Source organism: Perognathus longimembris, chromosome 2 (assembly GCF_023159225.1).
Source record: "Perognathus longimembris pacificus isolate PPM17 chromosome 2, ASM2315922v1, whole genome shotgun sequence".
Classification (NCBI taxonomy): Eukaryota; Metazoa; Chordata; class Mammalia; order Rodentia; family Heteromyidae; genus Perognathus; species Perognathus longimembris.
In genome coordinates, this window is record NC_063162.1 from 82,527,014 (window position 1) to 82,549,349 (window position 22,336).

The window sequence follows — 22,336 nt, forward strand, 5'->3', positions numbered from 1 at the left end:
CATGTAGTTGTCTTGTTTGTAAACAGCAGACATTGTGCTTTATCATCTCATTTAAAACATGGACTGAGCATGGGGAGGTACTGCAGACAGGGACCAAGAGTCAGAGGTCACAAAAGGGTTGTTAGTTACTCCGGTGGCAGCATTTGGGTTCACAAACTGTTTCCAAGGGTTTTGTCTCTTTCAGCATTTTCTGTGGAACTGTCTAGGAAGTTCTCACAATCCCTATCCTTAAAGAAATTCTTTGCAGCTACCCTGGGCCTATCTCTACTTCTCACCCCACCTCTCTCTCTCTCTCTCTCTCTCTCTCTCTCTCTCTCTCTCTCTCTCTCTCTCTCTCTCTATCTCTTTTGCCAGTCCTGAGGCTTGGACTCAGGGCCTGAGCACTGTCCCCGGCTTATTTTTTTGCTCAAGGCTAGCACTCAGCCACTTGAACCACAGCGCCACTTCTGGCCTTTTCTATATGAGTGGTGCTGAAGAATCGAACCCAGGGCTTCCTGTATACGAGTTAAGCACTCTTGCCACTAGGCCATATTCCTCAGACCACCCCTATCTCATATACATAGCCCTCTCCCAGCAGAACATGGACATCATGCCTCTTGGTGCCATGGCAGGAGGAAGAGAAAACACTCAATGTCCACTTGAGTGAGTCTGGGTACTCAAAGTCAGTGAATAACAATTTCTCAAAGACTATGAATTCATTCATTAAAAAAAAAAGACCCCTGCCCCAGCACTGGTGGCCTATACCTACAGTCCTAGCTACTCAAGATACTGAGATCCGAGGATTATAGTAGGAAATGTGCAGGAAAGTCCATGAGACTCTTATTTCCAGTGAACTACCAAAAAGCCAAAGGGAAGGTATGGCTCAAGTGGCAGAGCTCTAACCTTGAGAGAAAAAAAGAAAAAGAAAAAAGAACCATCTCTACTTATAGTTCTGCTCCTGACAATACTACATGCAATCTAGGCATCTTGGCTATGCTGCTTTGCTCCTCATACACACAACATGATCAGGTCTCATTCTGGGTTTAAATACACATCAATGCAACTAACTACACAGAGCAATAGAACTCCCCACTAATTGTCAACAACTCTTCTTGATTACTTGTAAGTCTATGGGGTGAGCTATGATTCTTACTCCAAGGATTTATATCTCCAACTACATCTGGATTCTACTTTAGATCAAATGGTCAGTTTCCTTCTTTCTCTAAGCAGGCTCCTTCTCTTCAAAGCCCAGCAGACTCTTACTGGGACTAAAAACATCACTACCGGTTCTGGTTTGGCAAGGCTGTGGTGCCCTACTGGGCCATCTTGGCCTCATTCTCTCTTTCTAAAGGACTGATGGAAATATATCCTTCTGCTCTGAAAGTATCTATCAAACACATTATCAGAGCTTCAGAGAAAACAGTAGAAGCCTTTAGGCAGTGAAATCCATGGAGAACCTCTGATCTCAAAGGACAGGACACATACATTTCCAGAAATGCACTAAAAGGGGAGGACTTTTTTTTTTTCTTCTCCAAATCAGAACAAGAGCTCATCAAATAGTGTCGGTTTGGGCCAGGAGTGATTTCCCATGCATTTCAATGACTTTCCTTAGTGATCTTCCAATAACTGCAGATGTCCACTTGGTCCTGATTCTGATCTTCATCTGGCAGCAGATGTGGTACACACTGAGCTTTTGTAAGTCTATGCAGAGGGAAGCCTACTTTGGGGATGGGAGTGGAGATTGAAGCCTGTTAAAGGGTTTGTTTTATCTTTAGGATGTGAGTGACACAGAAAGGAGACTCATTCCCCTCTGCACATCTCTAAAAGCTTCTGGAAGAATGGGTTGGGTCAGTTGACAGGCACCCTGTGGGCTCCTCTCTGCCCAGCTGCTTCTTCACAGGCTGTGCTGTCTACTGGACTCAGCTCAGTTAGCCACCCTCCATCCATTCTTCCTCACGTTCAGGCTCTGCTCTCCTCTCCTCTTAGCCTCTCTCATGAGGATATGGTTGTGTCACCCTAAGAATGCCAACCCTTGGGGACTGTTGCCACATTCCACCAAACTATATCAGAAACAAAAGCAACAGAGGAGCCCCTGTGAGTTCAAATATTGTCCTCCATGGAAAACTTGAAAGGGAGCTGTACTTGCTTTGAAGATATCAAAGGAGTTTGCCCTTGGGCCATTCCTGGAAGCCAATGTCCATGGGGATGTGGAGGGCCTTGAGAGGCCCATCCGGTCTTTCTACCTTCCCCCACCATGTGTCACTACTTGTCCTTCACCACCTGTTCATATGGGGGTGGGGGAGTGTTGCAGTAGGAAGGAGGAGGTGGGTAGGTCATGGCTCCCTGGGGTGAATTAGGTTGGACTTGGAAAGCCATTGCCATGGTATTCCCCACTGGATTCACTCCCAATCCTCCAGGGTCGGTATAATATGGTGGCCCCGGCTGCTGGGCTCCTGTAAAACAAGACAATCATACATGAGTTCAAAAGAAAAAACAAACAAACATACACCATTAGGCAGTCCCTGGCATTTCAAAATTGGACCTTTTTGTTTTTCTCATCAATCATGGGGCTTGAACTCAGAGCTTGAACTTTATCCCCAACCATTTGGAGCCACAGCACCACTTCTATTTTTCTGGTGGTTAATTGGAGATAAGAGTCTCACAGACTTAGCTGCCAGGGCTAGCTTCCAAATGTGATCCTCAGATCTCAGCCTCTGAAGTAGCTAGGATTACAGGTGTGAGCCAGTCACAGGGCTGTCAAAGTTGGACCTTTCACATCATGATTCACTCCATTAATTTGCATCAAGGATCCAACACACCCAAAGACAGTGAGTTCAAGGGAATACTCAAGAACAATACATGGAAGAGTTTGCTAAAGGCTTTCTAATATAAATTCTCAGGTTCAGCGGCAGCCAGTGGTTCACGCCCATAATCCTAGCTTCTCAGGAGGCTGAGATCAGAGGATCTCAGTTCAAATCAGCTTGGTCAAGAAAGTTCATGTGACTCTTATCTCCAATTAACCACCAGAAAAGGTACTCTGGCTCAAAGTGGCAGAGTGTGTGCTATCCTTGAGCTGAAGAGCTCAGGGACAGCGCCCAGGCCCAGAGTTCAAGCCCCACGATTGATCAAAAAAAGAAAGGAGGGGCTGGGGATATAGCCTAGTGGCAAGAGTGCCTGCCTCGGATACACGAGACCCTAGGTTCGATTCCCCAGCACCACATATACAGAAAACGGCCAGAAGCGGCCCTGTGGCTCAAGTGGCAGAGTGCTAGCCTTGAGCGGGAAGAAGCCAGGGACAGTTCTCAGGCCCTGAGTCCAAGGCCCAGGACTGGACAAAAAAAAAGAAAGAAAGGAAAAGGGGGGAAAAAGTCTTAGGTCCAACCTGCTGAGTTAGTGTTTTGTACGATCAGGGAATCCCTGTCATTCACTGTAAGCCCAAGGTCACAGGTAGGTGAAAATCATTAAGACCTATGCTAATAGCAGAGCTAGAGTTGATCTATTGCTATGCACCCTAATTGTCCTAAAAGCCATCAGGGATGCTCTTCTCCAAGTCTGAGGATCTAAGATGCAGGCTAGCGTGTTGGACATGGAGGGTTTCAGAAAAGCTGACAGGGGATAAGAGAATAGCTCTCCTGTCCCAAATTGGCCAAACTTCTGACTTGTGATTTCATAGCTTATTTTTAGGTTTGGTTTCATCAATCATCTCCTCAACTGGAATAATATGCATATACCACCACACCCAGCCAACCACTGGTTAAGATGGAGTCTTGTAACTTTTTTCTTTTTTCTTAGTGTCTGGATGGCTTTGAACCTATGATCTCTTGATCTTCAATTTCTAAGTAGGTAGGATTACAAGGTTGGACTGCTGATGATCATCTATTTTTGTTTTCTTCCCTCTGTGAGTATACTTAAGTAAAGACCTGATTCCTAGGAAGATGCCCATTCATTTGGGTAAGGTATTTCAAACCTCGCAGGCAGGTATAAGTCAAATCTTGAAAATCTACAAATCTACAAAGGGAAGTGAAACAGCAGCAAAAAGTAGGCCTGCATTCCTGGTGCCAGCAGGGCAGAAGTCAGCCACGGATGCCACTTATTCAATGCTGCAGCATCTCATCCCTGTGTGATCCCACAGAAGGCGCCTGCTTCTGTCAGGGCATCTTATCCACTGCCTTGGCATGTGTTTACCATCAATGGCCATGAATATCTCAAATGTGTTATAATAAAATGTGCTATACAATTAATGTGTTATAGAATTAAGAAGATACGGATAGAAAATAGGGCTGAGAATATGGCCTAGTGGTAGAGTGCTTGCCTAGCATACATGAAGCCCTGGGTTCAATTCAGCATCACAAACATAGAAAACGGCCAGAAGTGGCGCTGTGGCTCAAGTGGAAGAGTGCTAGCCTTGAGCAAAAAGAAGCCAGGGACAGTGCTCAGGCCCTGAGTCCAAGGCCCAGGACTGACAAAAAAAAAAAAAAAAAATTGAACGAAGAAGAGATAGATGATAAATGGGTGATAGATAGATAAGATGGATGTATGGATAGATAAATAGACAGATATGAAAAGAGAGGGTGGGAAAGGGAGAGGAAACTGTTTCAAAAATCAGAAATAATTGCTCATTGCATTTGGAGATTATCTTACATACATGACTCTATTTCAGGCTTTTGATTATCAATTCAAATACAAAAGAACCACAATAGAACAGACATGCAGTTAATGAATTATGTATTAAGAACATGAACTGTGGTGAAAAAAAAGTTGGCAACAGCTGGCCGAGAACATCCTTTGAGCTCTGCCTGTGTGGTTAACTAAGGCAATGGGGCATCGGGAACAGACACTACTGCCTTGTGGTAAGTAGCCAAAGGCTCCCCCACCAAATGAGGCCAAACAATGCCAGGCCAGATGGCTCTTACAGAAGACAGGCACAGTTCAGACCTAAGCCAGATTTCTACTTGTTTAGCTAAAAGGAGAGCCCTTGGCAAGACATTGGCCAATGTAAGCGGAGATGGACAGTGAGGCAGGGAGACTCAAATAGGAAGAGAAAGCAGGAAGTCTTCATCCCAAGTGTGAAACCCAATTGATAAGGCCAGTGGGAAGCAGGAAGGCCAGATAGGTGCCCCAGCCATCAGAGACCTTCCTTCCAAATTGCACATAATTGGGGCTGGGAATATGGCCTAGTGGTAAAGTGCTCGGCTCGTATACATGAAGCCTTGGGTTCGATTCCTTGGCACCACATATATAGAAAAAGCCAGAAGTGGCTCTGTGGCTCAAGTGGTAGAGTGCTAGCCTTGAGAAAAAACAAACCAGGGACGGTGCTCAGGCCCTGAGTTCAAGTCCCAGGATTGGCAAAAAACCAAACCAAAACAAATTGCACATAATTGCATGGCATGACACTCTGGAATCAAAAGCACCTTAAAATCCTCCAAATAACAAAACTTGAGGTTCCCAATGAAATCCATGTAATCCATTCTAAAGGATACAGTGGCAAAGAGGAATTGACACCAGAAATTGAGATTGAAATCAGGGAAAATACGAAGTGTGAACAATGGAAAAAAAAAAAATAGAGCACCCTCCCTCTCCAAAACAAAGCTATTCAAGTCCTACAGTAATACCATGAGAGTCCCATTACATATTCTCATTGTATAGATTTAAAAACTGAAAGTCGTTGTTAGATAGCGAAGCACTGAGGCAGACATCCTCTAGGCAGTGAAAAATAGGAAGGATACACAAGTTAGGGCAGCATGGACAGCTTAAAGGAAATGGAGTCTTTGAGAATGCTGCTAAGCCATCATCGCTGTGACTTTATCACAACAGCTAACTACTCCTTATTTTTTAAGCTTGCTGAAATGAAGTATCTTTTATTGTCATCTAAAAGCATGTAAACTGTGGAGGGATGACCATAGGCAGCAGGAGACATGGTATAAGGCAGTGACAACTTTGGGCTTGTCTAGATGATGTTACTCTGACAGCCACACTCCTCCCTAGTACTTTGGCCAACTAGTCACCATAAGATGGCTAGTAACAGATTGGCACTATTGCTTTTCAAACAAAGTGATTTTAAGCATTTCTGGTTAGTTTCTTTGAGAAATTCTAGGTTCTTAATGTAATGCTGTCCTAAAGTGGTCACTGGGAGCAAGTGCAAAAGAAGGCCATGGACAAGAGACCTCTAAAAGCACAGGACTACCACAGCCCCACCCAGGGCTCCCTCATCTCACTGATCTTTCCAGGGGGAGAAGCAATAAAGAAGAACAACAAATGGGAAATGTTAGAGGCACAGGGGTAGAGATAAGGTGAGGTAATTTAATGATTAACTTACAGCTTCCACATCTTCAGATTTAGTCAAGTATAGAGCACAATTATTGAGAAACACTGCATCTGCAGCAAACATGTATGTATCTTTTCCTTGTTATGATTCCCTAACAAAATGGGATAACAACTATTCAAAGTATTTGTGTTATCTTACGGATTTTAAGTTATCTAGGATGAGTTGAAATATACAAGAAGAAATGTGCAGGTTATATGCAAATACCACGCCATTTTATGTAAGGATTTGGATAGTCTTAGATCCAAGAGGCCATTCTCTTTATGGATACCATGGGACAATAGTACACTTATTCTACCCAGCTCAAAAAGTCAGACTGGCCAGCCATCAGTGGCTCACGCCTATAATCCTAGCTACTTAGGCTGAGATCTGAGGATCATGGTTCAGAGGAAGCCCAGGAAGGAAAGTTTGTGAGACTCTCATCTCAATTAACCACCCAAAAGAAGCCAGAAATGGAACTGTGACCCAAGTGGTAGAGCCATGGTTTGAGCACAAAAGCACAAAAGCTCAGGGGCACTACCCAGACTCTGAGTTTAAGCCACAGGATCAGCACCAAAAAAAAAAAAGACTGTCCACATGTCTGTACTACTGAAGCTGAAGCAGCCCTGCTCATGCTTCCGCTAGGAATGGTGAGTAATTAAACTGCCAAAACCCCTCCCACTCTCCTAGCTGGTTTCATTCAGCCAGACAGCCACCATCACTACAGACTGACAGATTTATTATAGGACTGAGACATCAAACAGTCAGCAAACCATCAACAAACTCACTAAAAAAAGTGTGGCCAAAACTACATCTTACCAATAGGAATATTCTGCTTACTTGACCTACTTAATTTTTACAAAAAAGAAATCAGTATTAGATACATCCAAGGAAAACATGTTTTAAAGTGTAACACTATAGCCATAGCCTTCATTACTACCTATTCTTCCAATTATTAGAAGCATAGCCATTCTGCCAAATACATAACTAGCTCTTCACTAAATGCTCCTTAAGATTGTCTTGTCAGACAATTTTATAGCGTTGATTTTGACAAATTTTTACTATTATGTAGTATACCATAAAGAACACAGGCAATGGTTTAATTGCCTTTACTTGGAAGCTTTTGAACTGGTTCCCTGAATCATTCAATCATAAGAGCACTGATTTCCTTAGAGCTTGACTCTCAGCTCTTTCAAAAATGAAACTCTATTTGCCCCATAGTGAGGCTTGAATTCAGATTTGTGAGTCCCTTGGCAGCGTCCTTGAGCTTCTGCGCTCAAGGCTAGCACTCTACCACTTTGAGCCACAGCACCATTTCCAGTTTTCTGACAGTTAACCGGAGATAACAGTCTCACCAACCTTTCTGCCCTGGCTAGTTTTGAACCGAGACCCTCAGATCTCATACTCCTGAGTAGCTAGGATCACAATTATGAGCCACTGGCACCTGGCTCAGAAATGCAACTCTTAGTCTTTGAGTTTCTAAGGAAAGTGAGTTCCAAAAGAAAGTGAAGACAAATATAATGCCTATAGAACTATCTATAAAGTTGTCAACATTGTTCCTGAGTACTCAGAAAACTAGTAATTTGCTGAGTTCTGGTGATTACACATGTAATCCTAGCTATTCTGGAAGCTGAGATCTGAGGATCAAGGTTTAACCATCCCAGGCATTAACGTCTGTGGGACTCTTATTTCCACTAATCTAACTAAAAAGCCAGAAGTGGAGTTTTGCTCAAGTGTTAGAGTGCTAGCCTTGAGCAAAAAAGGAGTTCAGGGACAGAGCCTAGGCCCTGAGTTCAAGCCCTAGGACTGGCACAAAAAGGAAAGGAAGGGAGGGAGGGAGGGAGGGAGGGAGGGAGGGAGGGAGGGAGGGAGGGAGGGAGGGAGGGAGGGAGGGAGGGAGGGAGGGAGGGAGGAAAGAAAACTAGTAAGAGGGAAGGGGTAACATTGTCCAAAAAGAAATGTACTCTTTACCTGATTTATGTAACTACCCCTCTGTATATCACCTTTATAATAAAATTTTAAAAATTAAAAAAAGAAGTAGGGGACTGGGAATATGGCCTAGTGGTAGAGTGTTTGCCTCATGTACATGAAGCCCTGAGTTCAATTCCTCAGCACCACATATATAGAAAAAGCCAGAGGTGGCACTGTGGCTCAAGTGGTAAAGTACTAACCTTGAGGAAAAAGAAACCAGGGCCAGTGCACAGGCCACGAGCTCAAGCTCCAGGACTGACAAAAAAAAAAAAAAGAGAAGAAGAAGAAATAGGGCTGGGGATATGGCTTAGCAGTAGAGTGCTTGCCTTGCATGCATGAAGCACTGGGTTCGATTCCTCACCATTGCATAAACAGAAAAATCCAGAAGCGGTGCTGTGGCTCAGGTGGTAGAGTGTTAAGAGTTGAGAAAAAAAAAAAAAAGAAGCCAAGGACAGTGCTCAGGCCCTGAGTCCAAGCCCCAGGACTGGCAAAAAATAAACAAAACAAAAACAAGAAAAAAAATAGAAAGACTAGTAATTTTACAATGAATATTTTTTGAAAAAAATGAATAAATAAAAGGTAGAACAAAAGAGAGCAAAACAAAGATCATCAATCTTAGAATATCTGAGCAAATTATCATTTGCAAACATAATATTTAATCCAGAGGTGTTAAGAATGGCAGGAACATTACTATGCCTTTATGTAAATTTCCACATAAAATAACTTTTAAAGGAAAAGGCAGAGAAAAAACAGTATGCATGTATGAATTATAAAACATTCACTTAAGGTACACCAATCATAATTTAACCAGGCTCCTGTGATCATGCCTGTAATCCTAGCTACTCAGGAGGATGAGATCTGAGAATTATTGAAGTCAGCCTGAACAGAAAAGTCTCCAAGACTCTTTTCTCCAATTTAATCAGCAAAACGACCAAAGTGGAGGTGTGACTCAAGTGCTAGCCTGAGTGGAAAAAAACCAACCAAGAAAGTTCTAGTACTGGAAGACACAGACGAAAAAAATCTCCCAACCCCCAACAAAACAGAATATGAGGGTTATATAAGGCAAGGATCACACAATCCTATATATGTTTGTGACAAGCACAAATGATTTATAAAGTTAGTCACTGGAATTTAAATGAATAAAATGGCCAAAATGTTCTTTCTTCCAGTATATGCTATAGTCATACCCATGACAAATGTTTACAGATGATACATGTACTGCAGGGAAGAGTGACAGAGAAAGAGGACTGTCTGACCTGGAGTGGGGTTTGGGGGTTGCCGGGTGTAGGACACATTGAATGCAGGCTCTTCGATCAGTGGTGGTGGATACATGCGCCTGCGGATGAAGAAGCCAGCGCCACAGCAGAAGAGCACACCCATCATCAGGAGGAACCTGAGGAGAGCAGAGACAAGGCTGGAGCTCAGAGAAAAGACATACGGAAGAGATGAGGTCCCATGGACCCAGCCCTGTGCTCAAGACTCCTCAAGGATCTTGGAACACCATAAGCTAGGTGTACATGCACCTTGATCTTAGTCCTATACCACTGCATACCGGGGCTTTGCACTAGTGGATGACACCAGGCAGACATGACACTGAGAAGATTTGTGAGTCCTTTGGTTCAAATATCTACAAAGAGCTACCTGCTTTCAAAGGACTCCTGCAACTATTAGCTGGTCCATGGCTCTGACCTCAACTCAATATTTTAATCTTAAACATAAAATGCTGCCTAAATCCTGTTTCAAATAGTGAATCCAGCTATCCTTATTGTTTCTTCCATTTCCCATTCTCTACTGTCAAGGACATAAAGCCATGCATTTATACTTCCTAGCAGTGGTGCTCATAATTATATAAACATCTATAAAGGTACATAAATACCCTTCCTACAGAACATCTTAATTACAGATAACTTGGAAGAATAGAGAAAATACAATAAAAAAAAACCCTAAAACTATAGATTCCTCTAAGGACTCTCATTGACAATATTGATAAGGAGCAATTAGCCATAGCAAGGGGGCAATGTAAAGGAAATTTAAATTGTATGAAATCACAGCATCTTTCAGACAAAACTTAAATGTGAATAAAGTCATGGAATGTCACAAAAGGAAGGTTCGAGTGTTCCACTCACCTGAGGATTACTGAAAGGCTTCACTCCAGCCTAAGGTGAGGTAAAGAATAGTTCCTAGAATTATTACATAGCTCTGTAACTTATGACCAGTAAACCACTTTCTAGAGGTCAAATGTACTTTAGAAAACCTACCTCAACCTTTGGGACAATGATTATATCCTTCAGTTTAGTGAAAATGTATTTGTAACAGGTACATGAAATTGTTTTCTGCTCTCAAGATTAGCAAAAAGCAAGGGGAAATATTAGTGTCTCTGTCTCCATTCTCCATTTTGTATGTCTTTCCTCTAAGCCATTCTCTACAGAGTCACTTTGTAACCACCTTGGCTTCCAGAAAAGACAGGTCAGTTCAATAACATCTTTGTGACAAGGGACTGCAATTATCCCTAAAGAACAGCAGAGTTTTGCAGGACAGATCAACTCCCAAATGAAGATGAACACCTTTAACAATGAGGCTGCATCTTAGAGCAGGAGAAATTATCTCCTGGGAGCCAGACTGCTCCCCGGAAGTGATGATAATGATGATAACTTCTCAGGAACGGCTAAGAATTAGATCTGGTTCTTATTCTTCTAGAACTAGAACTCATAATTGAGACTCTATGCACACCTTTGCCCCCATCCCTAATTTCCCCCTTAGTTTAAGCTTAATGCTTATGCCTGTATTATGAATATGGATAAAGATGAATTGATGCCATCTTCCTATGGCATCATGCCATGTAATAACCTCCTTTTTGTATTCTATCCCTTTTCTAATAAGCTTCCTTATGCTTTTCACTATGTTTCATAACTTGCCTCTCTCTCTCTCTCTCTCTTTGGATACAAAGAGCAAGGTAGTCAGCAAGCTATGCTGACTTTCTAATAACAACTTACATCATTAGCATTCAAGAAAATACTCGTAGAAAGATTGAAAGAAATAATGAAAGAATGGATGGATGCATGACTTGGTTTCATTTCCCATTTATATTATACCTTTTGTTTCTTGAAAAAAGCATAGTTACTTTTTCGAAGGGTCAATAATGGTAGATCAAACTGACAAGCAAAACTGAGAAACTCTTGTCCATCTCTAAACGTGTGGGACCAATGGAACTTTCCAGAACCTCATAGAATCATGGAACCATATATATAATACTCACCACAATCAAATACAGTGACAACAGGGAATAGGAAAGACAAATGAAAAAAATAATACATTTCACACAATACATTAAAAATAACAGTAATGAAAAACATTTTGTTTCTATATCTTAAAGTTCATTTCACTTATCATCATCTTATATGATCATATGAACCTAGCTACCGAGCTATTGTGATCCTCTGTTAGAACTATGCTTGACACACACTAATTATTATCAATGAGAGAAACCATAGAATTTATGTTTCTTTGGGGCTGGGAATATGGCCTAGTGGCAAGAGAGCTTGCCTCATATACATGAAGCCCTGGGTTCAATTCCCCAGTACCACATATATGGAAAACGGCCAGAAGTGGCGCTGTGGCTCAAGTGGCAGAGTGCTAGCCTTGAGCAAAAGGAAGCCAGGGACAGTGCTCAGGCCCTGAGTCCAAGGCCCAGGACTGGCAAAATAAATAAATAAATAAATAAAATAAAAGAATTTATGTTTCTTTGGGTATGGCTCACTTCACTTAGTATGATTTTTTTTCCAAGTCTTTCCTTTTCCTTACAAATGGGGCGATGTCATTCTTTCTAATGGAAGCATAGAATTACATTGTGTATATATGCCACATTTTCTTGATCCATTCATCTACCAAGGGGCATCTGGGTTTGTTCCATATTTTAGCTATGGTAAATAATGCTGCTATGAACATGGTTGTGCTGGGAGCTTTAGTATGGCCTTGTTTGTGATCCTTCGTAATGCCCAGAAGTGGGATTGCTAGGTCATAGGGGAGCCTATGTTTAGAAACTAACTGTATAACCTGGTGGGAGGGAAGGTTGAGGGGGGAAGGGAAAGTGGGGAAAAATGAGGGAGGTGGTAATAAGTTTGACAAGAAATGTACTCACTGTAACCCCTGTGTTCATCACCTTGACAAAAAAATTAAATTTAAAAATAAGAATCATGGAACCATCCATAACCTCCCACTTCTAGGAAAGTAATCCATTGCCTTGTGCAGGATGAATACACAACAGACTTGGTTATTGCTGGTGGCATCAGACTACACATTAGAAAAACTAAGAGATGATTGGATGATTATGCTTTGGGAATATTAATGTAATATTAAGCAAAGCCATCAGTTAGTGGTATCTATTTACTAGATAACTCTGGAACACTGAGCAAGGAGAAAAAAGAGGCTGAAGATAAGAATGGGTCAGAAAAGGACTGCAACTGTGGTCTTTGTGTTCTGTCTTCTAATACATGATTCCCTCCACAACTAATTGTTAACTTACTGCTAAGTACTTAACACCCCTAAAACCATGCTGCCTATTTTAGAGGGATAAACAGATGGAGTCCACCCACCCAATGAACTTCATGTCTAATACAGAAGGAAGACAATAAACAACAAATATACACACTTATATTTATAACTTTGGTAAGTGCTAACATAGAAAAATAGGGGATGTAAGATTAAGTTTGTGTGTGAGTGAGGGGGAGAGAGAGAGAAAGAGAGAGAGAGAGAGAGAGAGAGAGAGAGAGAGAGAATTCACATAATAATGTTAAAAGCATCCCTTTAATTACTCTTTGGTGCACCAAGGAGTCTACACAAGGATGTCTGTTACAGTGAAATGAAAGGGCAATCTTTCCTCAGGGACATCTGAATTGGGTTCTGAAGGAGGAAAAGGAAAACACAAGCTGGAAAGAAGAGAAAGAAGTAGTATCATTCTTGAGACAACAGCAAAAGGACAAAGTTTCAGAGCAGGAAGAGCTCTGTAAGAGGAGTGAAAAGGGCTCTGAGAAGGGACAAAGAGTGGTATTCTGACAGCCAGAAAAATCAGAACTGCAAGGACTTGACAAAATCAAGTAACTCTCATCAATAAGAATTTTGGAATCAAAAGGTAACAGGTATGTCTATCAAACCTATTTTTTTAGCCAGGTGCCAGTGGCTCACACCTGTAATCCCTGCTACTCAGGAGGCTGATATCTGAAGATTGCAGTTTGAAGCCAGCCTGAGCAGAAAAGACTGTGTTTCCAATTGCCTACAAAAAGTCAGAAGTGGAGCTGTTGCACCCACGCCTAGAGTTCAAGCCCCAGGACTGGCCAAAACCCCCCAACAATTTTCTTTAAGGTGGAGACCAAGAATTTTACCTTCAATACAAAGTGGTACTCTTAAGAATCTATGTTGGGATATGAATGTGTGCAAAAGTTTCCTTCTCAAATGATGCTAGTGGTCACTCCCAAGAGACCCACCTCCTGGTCTGGTGAGAAATGCTAAGATGCTTTAGGTTTGTGTTTTGTTTTTTTTTGCCAGTCCTGGGCCTTGGACTCAGGGCCTGAGCACTGTCCCTGGCTTCTTTTTGCTCAAGGCTAGCACTCTGTCACTTGAGCCAAAGCGCCCCTTCTGGCCGTTTTCTATATATGTGGTGCTGGGGAATTGAACCCAGGGCCTCATGTATACGAGGCAAGCACTCTTGCCACTAGGCCATATCCCAAGCCCCTTGGTTTTTTTTCTAGGATGACATTGAGCCTTCTATTCAGATTCTTAGACAACAAATGAGGCAAAGATAACAATTACCTGGCAGGAAACCAAATCCTGGCTCAGGTATCATTTATCATCTGACTCAGTCCTTACTGAAAGACTAGTCTAAGAATTTATTTTAAAAGATGCACTGGGGGGCTGGGGATATAGCCTAGTGGCAAGAGTGCCTGCCTCGGATACATGAGGCCCTAGGTTCGATTCCCCAGCACCACATATACAGAAAACGGCCAGAAGCGGCGCTGTGGCTCAAGTGGCAGAGTGCTAGCCTTGAGCGGGAAGAAGCCAGGGACAGTACTCAGGCCCTGAGTCCAAGGCCCAGGACTGGCCAAAAAAAAAAAAAAAAAGATGCACTGGGGTAGGAACAAGATGGAACAGGAGTAGAACAGGATTAAAAAATAATAATAGTAAGTAAGGTGAAGCAGCAGCATGTGTCATTAATATGAGAAAAGTAGTTTTCCTTTTTTTTTTCTTTCTTTTGTGTCAGTTGTGGGACTTGAACTCAGGGCCTGGGCACTATCCCTGAGCTCTTTTGCTTAAGGCTAGTGCTCTATCACTTTGAGCCACAACACCACTTCCAGTTTTCTGGTAGTTATTTGGAGACAAGAGTCTCATGACGGCTGAGAATATAGCCTAGTGGCAAGAGTGCTTGCCTTGTACACATGAAGCCCTGGATTCGATTCCTCAGCACCACATATATAGAAAAGGCCAGAGGTGGCGCTGTGGCTCAAGAGGCAGATTGCTAGCCTTGAGCAAAAAGAAGCCAGGGACAGTGCTCAGGTCCTGAGTCCAAGGCCCAGGACCGGCAAAAAACAAAAAAAACAAAAAAAAAGTGTCTCATGACCTTTCCTGCCTAGGCTGACTTCAAACCATAATCCTCAGCTCTCAACCTTCTGAGTAGCTAGTATTACAGGTGTGAGCCACTGGCTCCAAGCTGAAGAACTAAGAGAGGATGCTGTGTTTTCTTTTGATTATCAGAAGTAATCATGAGCCCAGCACCAGTGGTTCATGCCTAAAATCCTAGCTACAAAGGAGGCTGAGACCTGAAAATCAAGGTTTAAAGCTAGCCATGAGACTCATCTCCAATTAGGCACCACAAAAAGCCAGAAGTGGAGCTGTGGTTCAAGTGGTAGAGCACTAGCCTTGAGCAAAAAAAGTTCCAGGACAACACCTAAGCTCTGAGTTCAAGTTCAAGTTCAAGTCCCAGGACCAGCACCAAAAAAAAGAGGAGAAGGAGGAGGAGGAGGAAGAAGTAGTAATAATTAGGTTTATTGGATCCAATTTGGTGTATGTGTGTATGTGTGTGTATTTCAATTGAGAATTTCATTCTCAGACCTTATAGTATAGCAGTTCTCAACTCTGCATATCCTGGAGAAGAGTGCAGTTACAATGGAAACCTTCTGGTGAGGGCAGACTCCAGACCCTGCTTGACTAGAAGGCTCACCCACAGAAAACTACCCTCATCAGTCTTCTTTCACTCAAGTGTTTTCCAGTGCTCAATAAGAAAGCTACCGATCTATCTTTTCTAACCTTGAAGATATCTTTCAAACCTTCTGGGCTAACAATCACTCAATATTTTAGAGCTGGTAGAGCTTGTAAAAAAATACTCTTCCCCAAACTTTCTGCTCTTTGATTAGAAGGAAGTCCTCGAGTCAGATGAGGGGTCTAGAACAGCTGTCCCTACCCCCTAACTCCTCCCTTCTCCCTGTATTCTAGCCTTTCGCTGGGAGCACACACTCTGAAAGACATACTCAAAAGAATCTAAACTTATATACTTATAATTATTAGCGTGACATGTCTCCTTCCAAAACTCAACTACCGTAAGTGCCTCTCTAAGGGACCTCCAGCAGAACAGCATACCTGGATTAGGCATGGGAGGTTTAGTGAGAGAATGGATGAAACAGTCAAAGCATCCTTTGTATTTCAGCTAAGGCACCTCAAATTCACACCTCAAGGTGTAACCTGGCTGCACCACCAATTGAAAGTTGTATTAACGAGTCTTAGCTTTAGACAAGGAGTGGCAGTTGAGGTTCAAAGCCAGCTTGGGCAGAAATTTAGCGAGATTCCCATCTCAGCAAATAGGTCAGGCAGTGACGACACACATGCATAGGTAGCATGCCAACCTGAGGTTGATCCAAGGCAAAAATCATGACCTTAACTATTAACTAAAGCAAAAAAACAGAGGAGAGGTGGCTTAAGTAGTGAAAAACCTGAATTTGGCAACCATAAGGCCTTGATTTCAAACAGTGCCAAAAAAAGACATTTGTACTTCCATGTTTATCGCTGCACAATTCACAATAGCCAAAATATGGAAACAATCCAGATGCCCCTCCACAGATGAATGGATCCAAAAAATATGGTACCTATACACAATGGAATACTACATAGCGATTAGGAATGGTGAAATATTGTTATTCGCAGGGAAATGGTCAGAACTCGAACAAATAATGTTGAGCGAGACAAGCCTAGAACACCGAAAACAAAGGGGCATGATCTCCCTGATATATGACTGTTACGATGGGGTGACAGAGAGACAGTAGCGACCAGGTCTGTGAAACCAAAAACTGCTTGTCAAATGGTATTTCCCACAGGATTGGGGCAGCGACCCAACATTATGTAAGTAAAACCAAACAACTACTCAAAATATAAAGGTCAAAAATTGACCTCTCAGTGGAATACAATAGCTCAAAAGCTATGTATGTACGTTCATATAAGACTACTGTCAACATATTGTCTAATGTCGACATTACATTTAAAGCCCTAGGCGAATTTTCTTGGGCGTAGGCCATGTGGCTACTGTATATGTTCTTGGTACATTGTGTATTGTATATATGTCTACCTGACCTAGGGAAGGGAAGGAAAAACAGGGTGTAAGATATCACAAGAAATGTACACACTGCCCTACTATGTAACTGTACCCTTTTTGCACAATACCTTGTCAAAAAATTTTTGTTTAATTAATAAATAAATTACAAAAAAAGAGAAAAACCTGAATTTGGCAACTGTAAGGCCTTGATTTCAAACAGTGCCAAAAAAAAAAAAGAAGTCTAACTCCAGTAACTTGATCAAGAAGCTGACCCTCTGACCTTGCCAGCATGAGCCTAACTACACCGATGGGACTCAAGAGAGTTTCTCTGTGTGAGACCCTGCTTCATCAGTATTGACCTCACTATGTTACCTGCCTCAGAGCGTGATATAAATTAATAGGAAAGCACGAGCAGGCAAGTTGGGGACTATGGGCTTACACAACTTGCAGATAGCAGAATAAGCCAAGACCTGCCTGACAATGAAATGGAGACAGGAGGCTACAAAAGAATGAGGAAGAAAAAAAGAATGAGGAAATTAGGATGGGGCACTAAATCTTTAGAGTCATGACCTTATAGGAAACTGAAAGAAGACCTGCCCAACCAACCAGAAAGTCCTCTCAGAGACTCCAATTCTCACAAGACGAAGCTGAAATGGGCCAAAGAGCTGTGGCTTCCTATGGCATGTCTATGCCGCGTGCTTGCTTTCTTTTCCATATTTCTTTTCTAATAAACTTTCCCATTACCTTTACTTACGTTTGTATCTTGTCTGAATTCTTCTCTTGCCAGACTCAAGAACTAAGGTCAACTTTGCTTTCCTAGGTTTCTAGTAGTATATTTGGTGCATAAGCCGTGAGGTTAGGGATTAAATATGTCTTCTGCTGACTTAGATCACTGAAAGATGACAATAGGTGATCTTAGCCAACGACAGAAGCACCTAGCAAAACCTGTTCAGGTAATGCTGACTGATGAGAAAGATCTGGGATTTCTCACTGTTTTCCTTTTTAGCTATATAATGTCTAGTCTTTGAAAATTTGCCCTCCCAATCTCATTCCTTTTGTTTCCAGCACTGGCAATCAAATTTAGGGTCTCTCACTTGCTAGGCAGGTGATCTACAACTAGAACCATCTTTTTGCATTGGCTATTTGAGAGGTAACATTTGAAAAACCGTCTTGCTTTAGGTCTATGTAAGTGCCTAGATTGTGATCCTCCTACTTGTATTTACTCATGTCACTGCAGAGAACAGGTCCAAGTTAATGTACCCACTCATTGTGCTTCCTCAGCAACTGGACTAACAGGTGTGTGCCCTGCCATTTGTTGAGATGAAGTCTTACAAACTTTTATGCCATGGCTGACTTCAAATCATAATCCCCAAATCTCTACCTCCCAAGTAGCTAAGACTATACCTGGAAAACTTTTTATTTTATTTTATTTTTAGCAGTTACCTGGTGTATCAAAGCAAGCCATCATGCTTCTGAACCTTCTTAGGGTTCAGAGTGTCAGCCATCCACACCCTTGCTCTTTCTGCCAGAAGGCCCCAATGAAGACACTCCTGAGAGAGCCCTGCCTACCCTAACGATAAGCCATACTCTGCAATTTCACCTTCCAATTTTGTCTTTCCTTTTCCTACTTTAGTTCCAGTACACTCTACCTTCACACATACACAGTGGTGTGACATTTGAAATATTGAGGGGGAAAAAAAAAAACCAGTTCATGTTCTCTTACAGAGGGAACACCAGCTAATATGAGGTGGGGCAAAGAGAACATTAATCTTCCTTGTTCAGAAGAGGTAGCCACCTAGGCAGCGCTGCCTATGCAGGTCCTAAGGAAGTCCTGGTCAGGGGCTGAGGATATAGGTTACTGGTTCAGACCAGTAGATTCCAGCACTATGAATAAACAGATGTTCATGAAGTGATATTCAAAACATTGTTTATTAAATAATTAATATTCCAATGACCGACATGGGGGTGAGGAATGAGTTTAAGCTGCTCTTCTTTCTCCCAACCTCTGCTATCATAGGTTCAAATCAGTGCAGGGCAAACTTAAGGAGGAAGGGTGGGGGGAACAGGAAAATAAATAAATGCGTAAATTGCAAGAGGCAAATGACAAAAAGTCAGGAAGCACATAAGCAGTTTCAGTAAGGGACCCATGGATTTCCTCGGTAAGATAAGTCTACACAGGGGCTGTCTTTTTTTTTTTTTGCCAGTCCTGGGCCTTGGACTCAGGGCCTGAGCACTGTCCTGGCTTCTTCCCGCTCAAGGCTAGCACTCTGCCACTTGAGCCACAGCGTCGCTTCTGGCCTTTTTCTGCATATGTGGTGCTGGGGAATCGAACCTAGGGCCTCGTGCCACTAGGCTATATCCCCAGCCTGTGGGGGCTGTCTTTTGACAGGAATGAAAGCAAAAGATCAAACATTCATAATCCTCAGTCTTTAGACACAGGATAAACAACTATTCAGCCAGTGGTTTTCCACTGGTATCATTCATACTTCAAAGACAGAGTCACATCTGCAACCAGTCACAGTTCCCACAAGGCTCTAGGGCTCATACTAGTGACAGCCAGCCTTCACATTTGCAATGCTTATTCAAGGAACTGGTGATGGGGTGGGGAAAGGAGGCATTGCTACTAAAGAAAACCTTGGTCCTGTGATACACAGAGCCACTACACTCACCCTACTGGTTTATCTTACCAATCACTGGGAACACTGTTAAGAAGACAAGACAAGACCTCACAGAACAATGCAAGTGACTAATGTAACGTGCCCAGAGAGGTTTTGTTTTGTTTTTTGCTAGTCCTAGGACTTGAATTCTGGGCCTGGGCACTCTCCTTGAGCTCTTTTTTTTCAAGGCTAGTACCCTACCTTTTTAAGACACTTCCTTTTTTCTTGTGGTTAACTACAGATAAGAGTCTCATACACTTTACTGCGGAGGCTGGCTTTGACTCTCAATCCTCAGATCTCAGCCTTCTAATTAGCTAGAACTACAGTTGTGAGCTACTAGCACCCAGTTCAAAGTCAGAATTTTAAAGTAATAAAGACATGTAAGTAATGAAAAGTATGACGTTTTAACCGTTAGTGGAGTTTAGTTGAGGCTATCACTTAGAAGCAAAGTGAGTAGGTGTAAGAAATGTTCTTTGAGTTTTAAAGAATTCCTTCCTTCCCATCCTTGAAAGGAAAACTTTTATCTCAGGCAACTAGACTTAGAGGCCTCTACAGGATCCTCTAGGGATCACGATTCACAGAAGGCAGCTCTCTCTAAGGAATCTGCATCCCACCCTTTTCTCAAAGCACAATTTCATAGATCGCAGATGGTTCTCCAGACACCTGAGGAGCTGGAAGAGGGACAAGAAAGCAGGCTGACTCTCATAATGGCTAAGATTCAATAGTCACAAAGTATATGAGGAAGACTGCCAGACAGCAGAAACTTTATCACATGGCTCAGTTTCCTGACTGATTCTTCAAGACAATCAGCCTTGGCTCCATTTCAAACTGGCTAAGCAGCCTTGCCACAGGGCAAGGCTGGCATCCAATCATTTTTCCAAAAAGACAGTTCTTCTTCCCTAGACAGAAGTCTGTGGGAATGAGAAGGAGTTGTCTGCAAACTCTGAGCACAGTACCTCTTAGGAAGCCAACTCATATGTTCCTATTTTCCTGGTCCAGTGTGTCCAAAAGTCAGAGTGAAGGCGCTGGAACTAAGGTGGTGATTACTGAGGGAAAAAGATATCTTGGGAGGTGGGGACCTTGTTAGAATAGGGTATGGGGAACAAGAGGGAATGATGACCTACCAAAAATACCACAGTCTCTGTATGGAGAGGGCGCGCACACAGCACCTGGAGCCACAGCAATCTTCATAGGAGCGGCATCTGCAGGAGAGAGAGTACAGGCTGGTCACCACTCTGCATCGAAAGAAGGCACTGGGCCAATCATGTGATGCAACCCACATTTTGGTGTAAGCTTTCTTAGAAGGAAGAAAATCATAGTGGATTCCATTGGGGGGAGACCTCACCACCAGAGATGGCATTAAAACTGCCAACTTTGTATCAGGAAGGGCACTCTGCAGTAGACAGGTACCAGTGTCTAGCTGATCTCTGCTATCTTCAATCCCTAGAATGGAATAGCTAGATCTGCCCACCAAACCCATCAATGTTAAAACAAAGGTTATAAAAGTCAGGTGTCAATGGCTCATGTCTGTAATCCTAGCCACTCAGGAGACTGAGATCTGAGGGTCGTGGTTCAAAGCTGCCCAGGCAGGAAAGACTTATTTTCAACTACCCAGGAAAAAGACAGAATTGGAGCTGTGGCTCAAGTGGTAGAGTGCTAGCCTTGAGCAAAAGAAGCCAGGGACAGTACAGTGCTCAGGCCCTGAGTTCAAGCCCAAGGACTGGCAAAAAAAAAACCCCAGCAGTTATGGAGTCAACCAGTGATCAGGCAGCTTACCTAGGCAGTGGCCTAGTCTTGCCACTTACTAGCTTCTGGAAAGAAAATAATTTGTGGCAAGTTACTGACTTCTATTGAGAGCCTTAGTTCACTTAATAGCCAAATGGTAGAATCATTTAATTTGCAGACTGTCATCCTTACATAAAATGTTGATAGAATTGTTAAGGCTTATGCTGTCCCCTTCCTCTCCTCCATCCCTGACCATGCTTAAGGCTTCACCATCCTTGACAGGGCCCAGACTCACATGACATGCCCAGGTGCATGTCCCAGAGGTGCCACTTAAGGAGGGCTGAGGATGAGCCTACTACAGGCCTCAATGGCTCATTGAGTGCCTTCCAAATTTCTACCCTTCCCCAACATGGCTGATGGTGTTTTTAAAATTTATTTATTGCCTGTCTTGTGGCTTGAACTCAGGGCCTGGATGCTGTTGCTGGGTTTTTGTACTCAAGGCTAGTGCTCTACCACTTTAAGCCACTTCTGGCATTTATGTATTTATGTATGTATGTATTTAGTTAGTTAGTTAGTTTTGGTGATTTATTGGAGATAAGAATCTCCTGATCTTCCTTTCCTAGGCTGGCTTTGAACTGTGATCTTAATTCAGATCTCAGCCTCCTGAGTAGCTAGGATTACAGATGTAAGCTAATTTTATTTTTGAAGCAACATTTTTTTTTTTTTTGGCCAGTCCTGTGCCTTGGACTCAGGGCCTGAGCACTGTCCCTGGCTTCTTCCCGCTCAAGGCTAGCACTCTGCCACCTGAGCCACAGTGCCCCTTCTGGCCGTTTTCCATATATGTGGTGCTGGGGAATCGAACCGAGAGCTTCATGTGTAGGAGGCAAGCACTCTTGCCACTAGGCCATATTCCCAGCCCCAACATTTTATTTTTTAAAGAAAAATTTTACCTCTTTTTAAAGAGAAAAATGTTATGATAACTCAAACTCTTTTATTCTGCACCTGGGTATTTACAGAGAAACTTTCACAAATACAATTTGAGTCCAGATGGGCATGGTTGAGGGAAAGCATTGTTCTCAATACTATGACATGATCACATGACTGTGAGGTAAGCCTCTAGCCATTTTTTCT

At 42.6% G+C, this 22,336-nt stretch overlaps 1 protein-coding gene across 1 annotated transcript in view; it reads right to left on the minus strand.

The window, feature by feature from the left end:
- Positions 1-795: 795 nt before the first annotated feature.
- Vopp1 (VOPP1 WW domain binding protein) overlaps positions 796-22,336 on the minus strand; it is an 85,571-nt gene continuing 64,030 nt past the window's right edge. The window contains exons 3-5 of the mRNA XM_048339594.1: positions 20,605-20,682; positions 9,508-9,644; positions 796-2,432 (exon numbers count right to left, since the gene is read on the minus strand). Of these exons, the coding sequence (XP_048195551.1) occupies positions 2,242-2,432; positions 9,508-9,644; positions 20,605-20,682 (406 nt within the window). The 3' untranslated portion in view covers positions 796-2,241. The remainder of the gene's footprint in view (positions 2,433-9,507; positions 9,645-20,604; positions 20,683-22,336) is intronic.